Source organism: Pristis pectinata, chromosome 12 (assembly GCF_009764475.1).
Source record: "Pristis pectinata isolate sPriPec2 chromosome 12, sPriPec2.1.pri, whole genome shotgun sequence".
NCBI classification, from domain to species: domain Eukaryota; kingdom Metazoa; phylum Chordata; class Chondrichthyes; order Rhinopristiformes; family Pristidae; genus Pristis; species Pristis pectinata.
The window spans coordinates 16180737-16198883 of NC_067416.1; the positions used below are offsets into that span (position 1 = coordinate 16180737).

The following is an 18147-nucleotide window of genomic DNA, read 5'->3' on the forward strand; positions in this document are numbered from 1 at the left end:
AATCTAGAAAATTAATAGCTGATTCTTTGAGCAATTTACCACATCAATAATTTACTAATCTTTATGAAAATAAACGTGACAGTGCAATTTTGGTCACATATAAAAACCATATACATCCTTCAATCAACATGATGGTTAGGATGGCCAGAGAATGCATAATTTTAAGTCACTGAATGTTTGTGTTGATTGCAACAGAAAACTTGTTGGCTAGATTTGAGTGAAGTACATAGATAGCATGTGAAATTTTAATGTGACCATAATTTTTGCCATTTTTCTGCTAGCATTTTCATAGCAATCCATAATGGCTAGAATGTGTCACTTTCATGTTCCTTCCATTTGATCTGTGGAAAAATCCTCAGCTTTCATACTTCCATTACACTTGGAGAGAGAATTCTGAATTGCATGTAACATGGTGAAGTAATGTCAGATATGAATACTGATTTCAGTATTGTTTAGAACAAATGTAATGAGATTAATTCAGAACATTACATAATGCTAAAATATCTGACCTTGTGTGATTTTTCCTACAGTATGTTACTGCCACAATAATAAAGAAATCACAAGAACAACACTGATGTTCACGACAGAGGGTACAATGAATTCTGCATTTTCTCTCTTCCATCCTATTCAAGATGAGGAGCACTATTGTTTGCACCCCATCAGCTGAAACCTGATATCTGCCTAAATGAGTCCAAACACTAAATTAAAAATTCCTGGTTTAAATGTATGGCTTATTTGACCTGTATCCAATGTTTGGGTTGCATTTTCTAGGAAATTATCATACGAGATTCATTAATTTGAGTTAACCATCACTGCCTTGAATTAACAAAATAACATATCCACAAATTCAGTGGCAAGAAAGCCGATGAAAATATTCAAGAAAGTTCTCTTTGAGAAACAGGATGGGAATGCAGGAATACCGGATAACTTGAAGACAGAATGAAATGACTCCAATACAATTCAAAATATATAATCTGAATCAAATGAACTATGGAGAATGGCTTTGATGAAGAAAGGTCATCGACTTGAAAAGTTAACTTTCCTTCTCTCCGTACACCTGCTGCCTGACCAGCTGAATAAAGTAAATCTGCAAATAATCACTATCTGACCATTGGGAAATCCTGGCTCAGCATGTGATGTTTGTGAATTGCATCCACCTGGCCCCCTGTCCTTATGCTCCCTGACAACTCACTGGGGCTTGGGTTCTGGTGCTCCTTGACCACTTGCCTTAACTCCAGTTCTCGTGCTCGCTTTCTACTCACTAGTGCCCCAGTTCCTGCACTTGCTTTCAACTCCTCAGCCCCCTCCCAGTTCCTGTGCTCACTTTCTAATCACTGGGGTCCTGGTTCCATGCTTACTTCCACTCCCCAGGGCCCTGGTTCCCTTTAAACTCACCTGGTTCTGTTTCCTGTGTTCTCTGTAAACTCACACAGAAACATGGCAGTGAACCTGGTATCACCTTTTTAAGAAAAATAGATTTAAAAGTGTGTTGGAGTATTAATAAAATAATTTCTGATGGCTTGGAAGTCTGCTAATCCGCCACCACCAAAATCCCAAATGGTCTGGATTAATGGAGTTTTACTCCATCTCGAACATCTTTTGTTTTATCATCAGATTTCCAGCTTCTGCAGTCTTTTGCTTTTAAAGGAATTTGTACAACTCAGCTTCTTCTTGTTCTTAACTTAATTTTTAAACTAATGTAACTAAGCTATGGCAAAGTAGCTCGTAGCATTTAAGGAAAATACACACACATAATTCTGATCTGGCTGTCAAACTTTTGTTGGTAACATTGTGAAAGAAGGCTTTGTAATATACTTGGTATGTTAATTTATATGTCTGACTGTGTAACAATTTCTGAAACAAAGGCAAAGGATTTTGTCTCGGGTGTCCAAACTGTGGCCCTGTCCAGTATAATATCCAAGCCATGACATTCCATATTGAAGCTTGGACAATTTTACTACTGTCAAAAAAAACGCATTCACACAATTATAGATTGAAGTTTTCTAATTTTTCCAGTTTGTATGTTTTAACAGAGAGATTTTAAGTCCTTAAAACATCTGAAAGAATCACCTATGAGCATGAAATACTTGAGCCTTAATGATTTAACAAAGCACAATGTTAACATTGGGGGACACAGATTTAATAATCAGATATACAATATTTAAGTCATACATCAGGCCAGACTAGCAAGCTGCTCCCAATTTGCAGGTTGCTTCACCACAATGCCCATCTTCCACCGGGAAGTGAGCTTTATTGAAATTTCTTCTCACAGATGCTACTGAATCTCTGGAATTCTCTACCCCAGAGGGGTGTGGAGGTATATACATTTTTGAAAGATTGAGGGATTAGGCACAGAGGAGAAGTTGAACCTGGGGTAGATTGCCATGATCACATTGAATGGCAGGCTGGCTAGAAGTGCCAAGTGGCCTGCTCCGGCTTCTATTCTCTTGTGAGTTCCCAGTTAAATAGCAATTCTCAGCACAACAACACAGGGTCTCTCTGATTTTGACTGCAGAACTGCAGTTACAACCAATGAAGCACGAGAACACAATTAAAAACTGAAATGTGTCCATATTGATTCAATTAAATCAAATAATAAATAAGATATCTGTTACTTACTTTTCTCTATGCAACCATTTTGACTCATTTGAAATTAATGGGACAGTGAATTTACACCAGGTTAATCTGGCACAGGTTCAGCAGCCAATTTCCCAGCCTAAGTGCGAGGAAGTTTCTGTGAAGCATAAGTGTTCCATGACTGACAATTACAAGAGTAGAAGTTCAGGACATCTAGTTTCACTTTGGAGTCCTAAACATCTTCCCGATTAAGTGGGCAAAAGTTTGCATTTCCATCATGCTTGAAGCATCATCATTAATCTGGATCACAATTGTATGAGGATACTTTTTGGTATTGACTGCCTTCCCATCACCCAGGATAACCATAGTCCCTTTTTGGCTAGGGCTGTACCTCCTAAAGGGATGCAGTCTCCTTAACCTTGGGACTATATTTCTGCTAGAGTCTAATCTGACTTGGAATTTATGGTAAAAGGCAAATTACCCACGTTCACTGCTGATGTACAAAGAGAGTTCACACCTGGTTTGCATAGTTCTTCTACCTCAAACTTGCAATCTGGTGCCAGCTTCAAGTGAAGTTAGGGCCTATACACTGGTATGGCCTTTTGTGATATAACTCAAAGGCATGCATGGGTGCAGAACAAACCCCATCCACAAGTACTGAAAAAACTTTGACAGTTAACCATGACCACTTGCATAGCGATAACCATCAAACACGTCAAAATACTGTATCATTTCTGATGTCCAGAAACATGAAAAAACTATTACAAGCCTTTTAAAAATGTTAATTAAAATACCTGAAAACTTAAAAACATTTAATTACAGTCAAACAATTAAATAACTCAGTTAAACATTACCTACCTTGGGTGCTTAGTTATTCCCTTCCATTTAAGTCAATGACTGTGCAATCCTACACAGGTTGTTTGTGCAGATTCTCTACTGTAAATGACAGTAAATTGCTGCAGTTTCAGATTTCCTTGTACAGTGGAGCACAGTTCAGGAAAAAAAAATCACTAAACAGTCAACTGTAATTTTGTGGCTTCTGTATTTGCATGCCCATGCATGAAAATGCAGAAATTGTGCTGGTACCGCAGGGCAAGGTTGACAAATACTGACAGATTTCATGAGATTTTTCAACAAAATCCTGACCATTGTAACTACATTGTGGTGTGCACGGATTCAGATAAGCAGATAAAAGCAGCATAATTCAGCTTGTGACACTGCATTTGTGCTGTTGGCCACACTTTGAAATTGCCAGCTTTAATTGCCAATATTGGCAGTAGAGTTTGAGGAAAAGGACCTTCATTTGGAGAAGTAAACTAGTACTGAATAGAACTAGAATCTATCCACTTGATCCCTCATGGGGAGGCCCTTCACATAGATAAGGTCTTCAATGCCGTAAAGCTGCCATGTATGTGAGATCATGACAAGCCCCGGGCAGAAAAGCTGGCTAGGTTATACTCCCTACTGTTTTAAAACTTATGTGGTTTCATCTTATCATTATGAAAAGGTGATCACCCTATGCCCCCATTCTTCCCACGGCGGGCAACTTCTCCAAGTATCTGCCATGATCATAGTCTATTACTTTAAAACTCAATTTTAAACTGCCGAAACTGAGAGATTCTGTGTGTTCTGATTTAGAAAGAGGCTTTACATCCCTCAAATTCTACTGGGACTCATTCAGATTCTAAGAAATGTTCGACTAATAGAATTACTCCAAATTGCCATGGCTTTGGTGTTCTACAATTTAGGTATCTCTGACATAAACCTTTGCCTTAATCTGAATTAGTTACAAAGTCAACCTCGTTACCCCACATTCCAAACACTTTGCAAATGCTTCCTTTAACAATACAAACAAGAAATCAAATACTCCTTGATGCTCATGCATGCAAGATATAGAGATAAATTTGTGTTCAAAAGTAAAAAACCAAAAGCCTGTCACAGATAATAAACTAGAAGGAAACATGCAGTCTTCCTGACTCTGTGGCGTCTTTGTTCCTGTTCACACGCAATTAAGACCTTTGAGTAACAGGGCTGTTGTAGAAGACAAGTTTCACTACAGACAAATTCCTGTCCATTCCCATTTCTAATCTCTGGAAAGTTAACAGTATGCATTCTAACAGTAGCAATTCAAGAGCCACTTTCCACAAACTAAATCAGTGCTGAAGGACCCCACCCCGAGTCCCTTCCTGCTTTCTCTCTCAATTTTGATTGACAATGCTATGCATTGTAGACTAAAGTTCTTATCAGATGATAAATTGCTGTTCACAGCCATTGTTCTCAGTAGGACTGCAAATGTTGCAACATGGGAGCAAACAGTCTTTGAGTAGAGATTAGAACAAGGCAAAGACCATGTTTTTGAGGAGATAAAAATGAGAAATAAAAGAGAATGGAAAAGAAATCTAGCAATATTTGGATTTTGACAAGCAAGTACCAGAATTAACACATTAATTTAGAAAAGTAATTCCCTATTCACTAAAGTGTTTCCCATGAAGCATTCACTTATAAAAGGTACCAAAGTGCAAATTCTCATTTTGGCTTTTAATTCTCAAACTACATATCTCTAAAAATGACACCTAAATTTAATATACAGAAATTAAAAAGTTTTGTTAGTATTATCAGAAATCTATGCAACAACTTCCTCTTGAGCACACCTGTTTTTAGACTCTGTGTTTTAAGTTCTGTATGTGTAGTACTTAATTGGTATTGATGATATTCCTGAGTTTTATTGCTCCACATAGCCACTGTAAATGCAATGATCTGCAATGGTCGTTTATACAAGGAAGAGTTTAGGTGAATAAATGAAAATGAGACTCAAGAAGTATTGATTGCAAATGGTTTTGTAGATTTATATGTTTTCTGAACTTTTTTCCATTGTATATTGTTTTATGTTTATGAATATAAGGGATAGCTTGCCATTATTTTGGGTGTGCAGGAGCCTGGATGAAATAAAAATGTTAACTGAACAATAGAAACATTTGTATTTTTCCTTTGCTAGGATACTGTTGGATTTGACTGTTTTAATTAGTTTTTTTTAACATGTATAGTGTTTAATACACCTCAAGCGGCAGCGCAAGGAATGGCCGCTTACTAGCTTATTGGTTCATCCATCAGGTGAATATATGTTTTTTTCATTGGTTGGTTTGGCCACAAGTATCTAATAGGTTTCCTGATTGGACTGTTGTTAGCTAAGGAGTCTCTCTTATCTCAGGTATAAAAGGTGTCACTTTTTGTTAATCACGCTCTTGCTCTTCCTGCCCCCTGAACATCTTTAGTTCCCTTTTGTCTCAGCTCATCAAAGCTAGTGCCATGTGCTCTGTGACTGTTTCTTTGTTTTAAACTTTTCCAATAAAACTTTGTGAAGCACCAAGTTGTCTTCAACTCATTCCTGAACTCCTGAAAGAACCTGTGGATTCGAAAATAACCAGATCCGACGATACTAACTAACCTCCTTCGATCCTGGGTCTTACATTCATTTTCTTGTTTATTATTATACTAATTATTTATTTACCTCCACTTTTATAGAGCATAGAAAAGTACAGTAGAGGAATAGGGTCTTCCCACCATGTCTACACTGACTATGAAGCAGAATTAAACTAATCCCATCTGCTCACACATGATTGGTAAATCTCTATTCCCTGTGTTCAAGCGTCTGTCTAAATGCCTCTTAAATGTTGTTATTGTATCAGCTTCTACCATCTCCCCGGCGATGCGTTCCAGGTACCTACCACTCTCTGTGTAAAAAGCTTGCCTTGCAAATCTCCTTTAAACTTTTCCCCTCTCACCCTAAAGCTATGCCTTCTGGTATCCGATATTTCCACCCTGGGAAAAAATTCTGTCCATCTACCCTATCTATGCCTCTCTAAATTTTATATACTTTTATCTGGTTGCCCCTCAGTCTCCAACGCTCCAGAGAAAACAATCAAGTTTGTCCAACCTATCCCAATAACTAATACATTTCAATCCAGGCAACATCCTAGTGAACTTTTTCTGCACCCTCTCCAAAGCCTTAATATCCTTACAATAGTGTGGTGACCAGAACTGCACACAGTACTCCAAATGTGGCCTAATCAGAGGTTATTTACAGCTGCAATATGACTTCCCAATTTTGTACTCAATATCTGACTGACGAAGGCAACAATGCCATAATCCCTTTTTACCATCTGCTCCATTGGTGTTGCCACTTTCAGGGAGCTATGGACTATATATCAATGCTCCTAAGGGTTCTGCCACTTACTGTATACTTTTCTCTTGAATTTGACCTCCCAAAATACAATAACTTACAATTGTCCAGATTAAACTCCATCTGCCACTTTTCCACCCAAATGCTGAACCGATCTATATCTTGGTCTATCCTTTGACAACCTTCCTCGCTATCCACAACTCCACAAATTTTCATGTCATCTGCAAACTTACTAATCAGACCACATACATTTTCATCCAAATCGTTAATATATATTACAACAACAGAGGTCCTACCACTGGTCACAGACCTCCAAACAGAAAAAAACCCTTTCTACCACTATATTCTGTGTTCCATGACCAAGCCAATTTTAGATCCAATTTACAGTGGATCCCACATGACTTAATCTTTTGGATCAGCCTACCATGGGGGATCTTGTGAAATACATGTCCATGTACATAACATCCACTGCCTTACCCTTATCAATCATCTTCGTCAATTTCTCAAAACTCTTGACCAAATTTGTGAGATAGGACAAAGCAAAGCCATGTTGACTAACCCTCATAAGTCCATGCTTTTCTAAGGGTGAACAAGTCCTGTCCCTGAGAATCTTCTCCAATAGTTTGCCTGTTATTGATGTAAGGCTCTCTGGCTTATAATTTCTGAGTTAGTCCCTTTTTAAACAATGGAACAACATTGGCCTTTCTCCAGTTCTTTGGTATCTCGCCCATGGCTAAAGAGGATTCCAAGATCTCTGATCACTGAGTACTGCTCTTTTTCCTTTATTCTACTTTCCTTATGTAAAAGAACCAGGAAGCCAAAATGATTTTCTGAAGGGAAGAAGGGATCCTCTATAAATTACAACTGATAATGAACTAGTTAAAAAGTGTACAAGATCAGAAAAAGACAAGTGCTTGTACATATGAAGTTGATAAAATTCACATTGTGACAGCTGCAATTCATTGAAATGTTAAAATATCCTGATTATATATAACACAAAACAACTTTACTTATTGAACATAGTAGTATTTATATGAAACCTAACCTCAGAAGCAAATATTACTGATGATTTATTGCCATAGCAAATGCTTGTAAGGAAGTAACTATCTCACCAAGAGAGCCAAAGGCTAGATCCCACGGTGAACTAATTGACTGTTCCACTCCTGTTTTGCCACCTTCCTGGTCAGTTCCCTGAACTCCTGTTCCTGCTATAGTGCTCACTTTTTCGGCTGTAAGGTCAATCTAAACAAGGAAATAGTGCCAGTCAAAATACATTTCTTTAGCAAGTCTGCATACAATCTAAATTAGAGACATGGATACATTTGATGATGCCCATTAGGAGATTTGACTCCCCTGGGGGAATTTTGAGCATGGAGAAATTGTTTTTTTAAAAGTTATTGACAGAACCTCACATCAGTTTAGATGAACCTCTGTGAGGATACTAAAGGCAAGTGATTGAATCAGCAATGAGAGTAAGAGTGTGTGAATAAGAGAGTGTGTGGTGATTATTACAGTGCAGATCCTCCTCAGTTTATGGACACCCTGTACATATGAAAAAGAAGTGGGTGGGATGGATTTGCCGGCTGCTGCGGAGCTGCAGGCATCCTCTGCCGGGTGGGAACGGAGTATTTCTGCATGCCTTCTCTCTCCTCCACCCTCCCCTCCCCCGACCAAGCCACAACAATCGGGGGCTGGGTCAAACTGAACATAGCTGGGAGCACTGAGCAGACATACTCGGTCAATCACTGAGTCAGTGAGACCAGCTGGCAGCCACTCTTCCTGCACCTGCTCGCTCTCCCAGCACAGTCGTTTCTGTGATCCACATAGTTTTTTGTTCATTTCTGACACTTACAAACAGTTCGGGTTATGGGGAATGGAACCCTAGCGTAACCCGGGAACTGCCTGTATACACAAGTCACTTGTTCACATGCTGGAAGCCTTTACACATCAGAACACAGTGCATTTATATCAGCCCCTGTGATCCACTGTATTTCTTTTGGGTTTCAGGTTCAATTCTGCTGGGCAGGCGGCCAATGCCTTTGGCATATTTGGTGCCCAGGATGCCAAGACTTACCCAACCTCAACCATCCTCCAGTGACAATAACCCTCACAGGGCAGCGGAGTGGCGCAACAAGACCTCAGATCATATCATGGTGGGCTGATTTCCTCTCACATCCCAAAGAAGTGCTGGTAGGTTAACTAACTACTGTAAATGGCCCCAGGTATAGGTAGGTGGCAGCAAAACCAGGGGGGACTTAGGCATGTGAGAGTGAATAGGTTGCACGTAAATAAGAAGGGAACCTGGCATTAACTCATGGGCTTAACAGCTCCCTTCAGGACTGTAAGGGAATATGGGGAATGCGATATAGTTAACTTTGGCTGGAAGAGACAGATACTGAAGAAGTTACCCGATGCCAGATCCCCACATAATGGCATGTAAGTAGTGCAAATTTAAAAATCCAAATTTAATTAATCGTGGAAATCTTTGGCAGGTTGAAATTCTGAAACAAAGTTAGTGAAATCAACACAATGTGCAACTTTGTGGTTGATACTTTTTAAAAGAATATTTTATAAACGTATCTCAGAAATGGAGGTTCTATTATTTTCTTTTTTTCCCTCTGGGATTAACTCAAGTATTCTTACAACCATCCCACTTGAGATTATCCTAATGCACTCCTGGTCAAATGCCATTATCTTAAGTTCAGCCTGAAACTGTAGGAATATCTGCACTACTCCAATTCTTCCACTATTTGTACCTATGTGTTCACTTCCAGGATCCAAACCCTGTTTATTCCTTCTTACAATGGGCTGGAATGTCTTTTCCTTCTATTGTTAAAAAACATACAAAATAATGATTCTACAAAGTAGTAGAAATAATCTACACACTACCATAAGACAATTCCATTTACATTCTTAATATCAAGTTATGCTCTGTTATAGGAAAGATGTTATTAAACTATAAAGAGTACAGAAAAGATTTACCAGGATGTTGACTGGACTTGGGGGCTTGAGTTACAAAGAGAGGTTGCGTAGACTAGGACTTTATTCCCTGGAACGTAGGAGGCATATAAAATAATGAGGGGCACAGACAAGGTGAAAGCACATAGTCTTTTTCCCAGGGAGGGAGTGTTAAAAACAAGAGGGCATAGGTTTAAGATCGGAGGGAAGAGATTTAAAAGAAACATCAGGGCAGCTTCTTCATGAATAGGGTGGTGCATATTTGGAATGAGCTGCCAGAAATAGTGGTTGAGGCAGGCATATTAGCAACATTTAAAAGCCATCTAGATAAGTACATGGATTGGAGAGGTTTAGAGGGCTATGGGCCAAATGCAGGCAGATGGGACTAGCTCGCTGGGCAACACAGTCGACATGGACAAGTTGGGCTGAAAGGCCTGCTTCCATGCTGAATGACTCTACGACTCTAAATGAGACAAATGAACAATGTTAGTTTATAGAAAGTAAACAGCATAGACTATCATGAGCCCCAGCAGTACTGATTTATTTAGATCATTTATTTTTTCCCCTTACCTTTCTAATTGCATGGTTCTCTGTATCTGCCACATAGATGATATTATCCTTCATCAATAGCCCCTGAGGTGAATTGAAAGTGGCTTCTAAAATGCTCCCATCTTTCCATCCGCTCTTTGGTCCTGTTTGTTTAAGAAAACAAATTTTACATACTTTATTGCATTTATTTAATAATAAAATTAAAAACATCTAATTGCAAGTCTAAAAATTATCAGACGCTTTGGAATAAGAGTGGATGAAAACAGATATAAGAGCAGAAATGGACCACATGGCCCCTCCAGGCTGTTCTGCCATCCGAAAGAAGCATGGTTGATTTTCTACCTTATCACTGCTTTCCTGTCCAATTCCCATAATCCCTGATCACAAAAATCTATCAATCAATCTCCATCTTGAATACATTCATTGACAGAGTACTGACAGCGATCTGGGATAGAGAATTTTGATGATTCACAACTCAGAGAAGAAATTCCCTTGAACAAGATCCTGTAAGACTGATCCATTGTCATGAGACTTTGAATCCTAGCTCCAGTATCTTCAGCCAAAATGATTAAGTGATGAAGAATTTGGGATATTCAGACACCAAAACAGCAGGGCTGTAACCCCTTCCGATTTTAAATGGTACAAACCTAAGTTAGAAGGAGCTGCAGCAAGTCAAATCTATAAGCCTGGGAATACTCACAGTACAACTGTGCTAAATTCATATAATTAAACCACTTAGAAATGCTGAAAGTTCTTGACCAGTTTATGTTTAATGTAATTTTCCCATCTGTATATGTTCCTATTTTCTACCTAAAAAGTCACAATCTAGGTGCTGTTACAAAGATATCAGAGCTAGAAGACTATTTCATACTCAAGTAGCAATGACATTTTCAGACATATTTCTTTTTAAACAGCATTTACTCCAGAAATGATACCATTTTATGCTGAATTTTCCAGAGCTGTTGCTATCAAGTTTATGGTTGATCTCAATGGAGCTTTTATAATTAAGTATGAAGATTTATACTTAAATAACAATGATTTCTTATATGATATCTTGAATTTAATAACATGTACAAAAAGGTTTCAAAGGAGAACTATTAGACAAAATTTGATACTAGGTCGTGTGTGTTAAAGCTGTGCAGGAATGCCAAAACTCCAAGTCTTCAAAATCTCTCTCTGAACCTCTAAGCCTTTCTTCTTCTCTTTCTTCTTGAAGATGCTCCTTAAAACTTTCATCTTTGACCAAAATGTCCTGAGTGGCATCTTTTAATAATTGGCTTCAAACAGTTTTGATTTTACGTGAAAGGATTATTGTTATAAAGGTCAATTTTGATTTGAAGTCAATATTCATCTTAGTAACTTTTACGTTCACAAACAAATGAACATATTAAGAGCTTATGAATTGTCATTATAATGTATTAAAGAAAAGAAGTGGTGATTTGCATAATTAGTGATTTTTTAAACTTTATTCACTGTATGCAAAATAGCTGCGAAGTTGCAATCTATTTTTCAAATAACTGATAATGTCTGTTGAACTTCAAGTCAATCCAAGGCCAAAACAACAGTATTAGAATTGATTACAGCTCCTTTAGTTCTCTTTGTCTGTATATCAACCTTTGGTTTTGCTTTGGTTTAGATATAGCCTGACTATGAAGGAGAACTTTGTATCTACAGTTAATTGTTTCTGCATGAATGAATCCATCAAACTTGTGTTGTGAAAGTGTAGTAATTATTAGGCAGAGTATTCAGAAATGATTGTTCTCCCACCATTGCTAATATTGACCCCATAACATAACCAATATAATTGCAGTTTGATCAGCTTGATTTTCACTCCATTGATCCTCCACTGTACCTTTAGAGATGGAAAGATATCACAATTGTTTAGAGATACAAAGAAAGAATACAAGTTATGTGAATCAGGAACATTAAAAGTGCACAGTAGATTAGTTAGCATCCCTCAAAAATAAACATCCTCACCATAACTACTCATTGCTCCTTAATCTATTATTCTTTCAAATGCTGGTCAATCTCGTATGTATTTCCAGAATTTCTTCTGTTGATATGTCTCTTTTGTTTTTCCACATACAGCACGTATGATAATTTAATTACCGCATAAAATTTTGTCTGCTTAGAAGTGATATATTTGCTGGGATGCTTGATAAATAAAAGATATTTTTACTTTAAATGCAATAATCAGATTAAAGTCTTACCTCCAATGGAATGAAGGACTTGTCCATTTTTTTCAGTAACCAAAATCCTATGATGGCCAGAGTCAGCAATTGCTAGTTTACCCGAAGAATTATCCACTGCAATTTTACCCAAAAAAAGCAAAGAAGAAGGTGGCAAGGAATCTTTGTATAATTTCAATTTGATTCCATGATCTTTAATTTCTCCTTTTTCTTTGTAATATTTCAATGCCACAGAAATGAATGAAAAAAGCTTTGCTTTATGTCCTTCTCCAACCACAGTGAACAGCATATTTCCCCTTGGACCTAGAATTACAAGTGTTGGCCAACATGTCACCTGAAGCTCCTGCCACAGGTTTGCATCAGCATCATTTACAACTGGATGTGTAATATTATAACGAAGAACAGCACTCTGAATGTTTTCAAGAACTTTTTCATTCGGAAACTTCGCTGAATGGACACCAACAACTACCAGCCCATCTGGAACAGACATAGAAGTAGTAATGAGAAGTAAAATGTAATGAGTTACCAAAACAAAACTGTGTTAAAGAAAAACAATCAATACAAAGTGTTGATAGCATAGCAATGATAACTTCCAGTACAATATTAACTGTATTTTAAGAATTATAACTCTAAGAAATAACTCATAAATATTAAACAGAAACAGACAATATTTTCCTGTCTTATATCAAATTAAGGGTCAAGAAACACGGGGAGGAATGAATGCAACTGACAAAAATGCCAAATGTAACACAAAAAAAAATCTTTCCATGCAGAGAGTGGTTTGTGACTGGAATACACTGCAAAGGGTGATAGTGGGGGCAAATCCAACTGTAGCCAAAATATAGAACATGTAGCCAAAAAGAAAGAATTTGCAAGAGCATGGGAAGAGGGAGCAGGACTAGCTGGATTGCTCTTACATAGAGACAGTATATAATTTATATACCCAATACTGCAATTTGAAACTGCTTTCAGGCTGGAAATTGCAGGATGCTGAATATAAGAAAAGTAAGTTTTTGAACACTGTACAATGATCTTCCCTATAATTTATATTTTTAAAAAGCAACTAAAAGGCAATGAAGCAAGCAATATACTGTATTTGAGGTAAAATGTATGAACCGTGTAATAATGTGTGTCGCTATATTTATGATTTTCTCTACTTGTTTGCAAGGGTGGCTCACAGACACTGTACTGAGATTAGAACACTGGTGCGTTAACTAATGCATTTAATTTGGTGGAATTATAATATTGTGGAGCGCTATCTAAGAAGGATTTAAAATTTGTTATTTTTGAGTGATTATTTACTTTATAATCAATACATTTCACTATTAGAGTAGAAAGAAAACTTACCTTCACATATACTGAACATACAAAATTATTAAACTGTATAAAAGTAAGCTAGTTTCTCAAGAAGTTAATCTCGTTGTAGTACAAAATAGCTAGTACATAACACTACTACAATTTCAAACTATATTCCAAGAGGTCATTTCTCAGAATGCTAGAAGCACTACAAGTCTTCATTGAGGCTTGTTGCAGGAACAATTAATAACAAGCACAGGCAGACTGCTGATAGCATGGTTCCATAAGATGAACTGGAAACTGTACAAATGCTGATTAATAATAGAAGTGGTGGAAGAAGTAGGGAAAGAGAAAAGAGCTGGGGAGGGGGGTAAATAAAAGGATATATGTGGGCACGGAAACACTGAGCAAGAAAAAAAATCATATATATGGCAGTGACTAGGATCACATCTGCAGAAACCTGATACAGGCTCAACACCCTAAGTTGAAAAATGGGCCAAAGCAGCTGTTCAAGTCCAGAAAGGAAACACAACAGTTTAGGAGTGCATGAGTAAGCATGGGAATCCTTTACAGCTTACATGGAAAGAATGGAAATGTTCTCCACTAATAATAATATTCTGGAATGGGAGATGGGAGGGTCATATTGAAAATGCACAGGCATTGAATATTCCTAAAAGAGATGGTAAGAAGGCTATTTTATCAACAGTGATTGGCTCTGACAACTATCATATGCTTACTCATCTGATGATTCTACAGAAATGGCAGCAAAAAATACCAAGGGTCCATCGTCAGGCTTAAATATGATGTTGCCTTCTTGTCAGAAAGCAGCAGCAAAAGCTTCATTCCTGCCATAAGGTTTTCATCACATGGATATAAGTGACAGGAACTTTTGCTATAGTTGAATGGCAGCCATTTACTGCAATATGATCCTTCAAGGAGGCAAAGCATTATGTGGGCCTGAAGAAGAGACATATAGCATTGGCATATAAAAATCCAAATCCAGAACAAATAACCAGTACATTACTACCAGCACAACTCCTTCATGGAGAAAATTTATCCAACAGAAACATTCAGGGAGAGGGTGTGCATAATATGGTAATCAATTCAGCTAGCGTAGAAATAGATTTGTGTAGCAACACTTGTACAAGTGGAAATGGCAGGTAGCAGCAAGATTTCAAGATGAAAGTGCAGATAAATGATCTGTCAGTAGAAAGGAATACGGATTCAGCAATGGAGTTATTCTATCAAGGGTAGAGACACCTATAGCAGAAAATTCAGCCTTCAACAGAAACCATAGTTATGGCATACTCGAGTGAAGTACTGAAGGAACAAATCAATTATAATGTATCCTGTGCCATAATGACTCTCAATTAGCATTGTCAATAGTCATAACTGACTACTCATAGCATTAGTTAGGCAATGATCAACTAAGAAAACTAAAGATCAATTGGAGATTTATTATACAAATATGAAGAAATCTTTAAACATACTGGCTACAAGACACCCATAAGCATTAAAACTAGTTCCAATCCAGTTATTGGAAATGTTGACCAGTGCCACTTCTGCTAAAAATCCTCGTGGAAAAAGATCTAGATAAGCTGGGGAAGAATGGAATCTTAGTTACTGGTCACAAACCTCTATTCTTAGTCCAAAATCAGCAAATCCAACTAATTCTCCTAGAATGCAGAGATGGGCGATTCCATTCTCCCAATGACTACATTGTTGAGTATCAGCCTACCACGTAAATTATTATATTCTGGCTACCACATAAAGATTCTAGGATATTGAAAATATAACCTGCACTTTACAAATAGTAAATGATGACTTTCCAGTCACATCTATAAACATCATTGAGGTAACATTGAACACACTCTCAATGGTTGATCCAACTGACATAAGTGTCTGAATGTGGATATGCAATCATTTTACAATCGAAGATTCCAAATGTCCACTAATTAAGAATGCTTGAAATGGAAACACAGAAAATTCATTCTCGATGTCCTGAGTGGACAAACCTTAGATGAAATGTCGAGAAAATCTACCAGCAATGTAAATATAAATGTTATTGCCAGAAGCTTCATATACATTCCAGGTAGCAGCATAAGATTTAGTTTCAACATGTAGAGTCTGTCAGAAGTATGCAACAAAACCACCAAAAGATACTCCAAGATATGGAGTTGGTCAACACTAACATTTCAAATAGCCCACATTGATTTTTGTTAGAAAGGCAATGACAATGTATTGGTTCTTTTCAATGCTCATTCTAAATGGATTGAATATGTTGGATCATGCACAGTGTAGAACCAATTGCTGAAGAGCAGATACAAGCCAAGTTGTTTTATCAGACTGTCATCCATTCTTTAGATCAAGAAATGTACATTGCCAGATACCCAAACACAGATCTATGCTTTGAGAAAGCCAGTTAACAGACTACACCTGTGGTTGCTGATAACAATGTCAAACATTTTTTAGAAGGGGGAAAGCAGTACGACATGTCTGTATCTAAATGAGCCATGTATGCATATGCCAGAATTATGCCATCATACATGCAATGCCAGCACACAATGTAGTTAATGTTAATCTGTAATAAAGAGTTAACAGAGCTAACAGATGTTTTGAAGGTGCTACTGTCTCCTAGGGGTTCTTGGGTCATTCCTTGGTCGACTCAAGCTTGCACTAAGATTGGCTCTGTTGTGGAATACAGCTTGCTTCCCAAACATCATCCAGCAGTACAAAAATAATACACAAACTACTTGGCAAGACACTACCGTTATTGCACAATTGAGAACTGCAAAACTCAACAAAATACACACAGTTGGTTATGTTGCCACCTTAGGCTGAAAAGATGGTTGGTTAAGGCCCCACTGGAAACATGAACAAAGACCTAGGCTTCTATATTGTATTCAGGGATTTGTTTGCTTGCCGAGCTACTGCTGTTCAACTAAGACACTGAACCACAATCTGCCTCCTTCTTTACATGGCCCTAAAAAAACCAAGGAACTATTTGAAGAAAAACAAGTTGCTTTTTCTGAAAACCGACACCAAAAAAAGGATTAATTTGTTTTTTTGAGAGTTTGTTGTATTCAAATTGGCTGCATACTAACAGCATTGAACTTCAAGGGGAATTAAGTCATCTATAAAGCAGTTTGAAACATCCTAAGCACATAATCATGCACTTTATAATTTCTCTCTCTATAGGTTAGGATTCACAAAATTGATCTTTTATAGGTGCACAAATTGTGTCATTTTGAATTCCTTTTCTTCTTTGTTGACTGTTATATTTGCAAAAAAGATATGATACCCATCTTAATCTTGACAAAAGTACAGCAGAGACAAGTACACAATAAAAAAATTGACCTAGCAATGAATCAATTATGAGATACAATAGAAAAAATAAGCTGATCACATGCATCCTATCCACAAAAATACAGTTTAGTAATTTAATTACTTAACTGCAAGATATAGAGGTAATCATTTGGCATGGCTGGCATCCTAAGGTGTGTTGCTTAAGGTAGTCTGATCTTGTGTTGCTGGTACTAGTGTTGATGCTCATACTCAGGGCCACTTGATTGAAAAACTAAACCTTGGAGACTTTTCCTAATTTAGCAGTTCCCTTTCTGTTGTCCTAGAACAGCAGAAAGGGAACTGCTAAATTAGGAAAAGTCTCCAAGGTTTATCCTGAGTGGGATCTATGGGAATTAAAAACATGCAAAACCTCCTATCATGGTCCTATGAAAAAGGACAAAACTATAGGGAATTACTAAAAGTCCAAGGATGTTTTATCTTATTTAAAAGTAGAAACTACCACTAACTGATTTCTGTGCTGCATTCCCATTAACACATATTTGGTACATTTTGCTATTTACTAAACCCTATACATCCAAGACAAAAGACAAAGTAGTATTTCAGTAGCAGATTTGCATGGCCTTCAAGATTTGATGGCATCCTCATGCAAGAATGTCGCTAGCCTTATCATGTATTCATAAATTTAACAATTGGAACACGTAATTATTTTCATAACTAATTTCTAATTTTAATTTTAAAAACACATAAACACTCTCTTAAACAAACAAAATTAATTAGTCATGACACATTTCTTCTTTTCAAATATTTCTTTATATTTTGCCATATGATTTTCCTTACAAGTCATGACCTTGTACCCCTACTTTAAAAGTCATTGTATTTTAAAATATCTTCAGTTGACTACAAAATGCATGCTGTCTATTTTTAGTGTTATCGGCACCAAGTTGTCTGAGATAGAATTGCAAGCAACTTGGGTGGTCAGCAGTCCTCTTCTGATATTTTATGTGTAACTTTTATCACAAATTAATGCTTGCTGAGTCACCCATTCTGATCAGTTTGATTACTTTATCTGCTTTAGAACACAGAACAATTACA

At 37.2% G+C, this 18147-nt stretch overlaps 1 protein-coding gene across 1 annotated transcript in view; it reads right to left on the minus strand.

Annotated features, from left to right (window-relative positions):
* nhlrc2 (NHL repeat containing 2) overlaps positions 1–18147 on the minus strand; it is a 63855-nt gene that overhangs the window by 32167 nt on the left and 13541 nt on the right. The window contains 3 exon segments of the mRNA XM_052027868.1: positions 7870–7999; positions 10286–10407; positions 12475–12930. Coding sequence (XP_051883828.1) covers positions 7870–7999; positions 10286–10407; positions 12475–12930 — 708 coding nt within the window.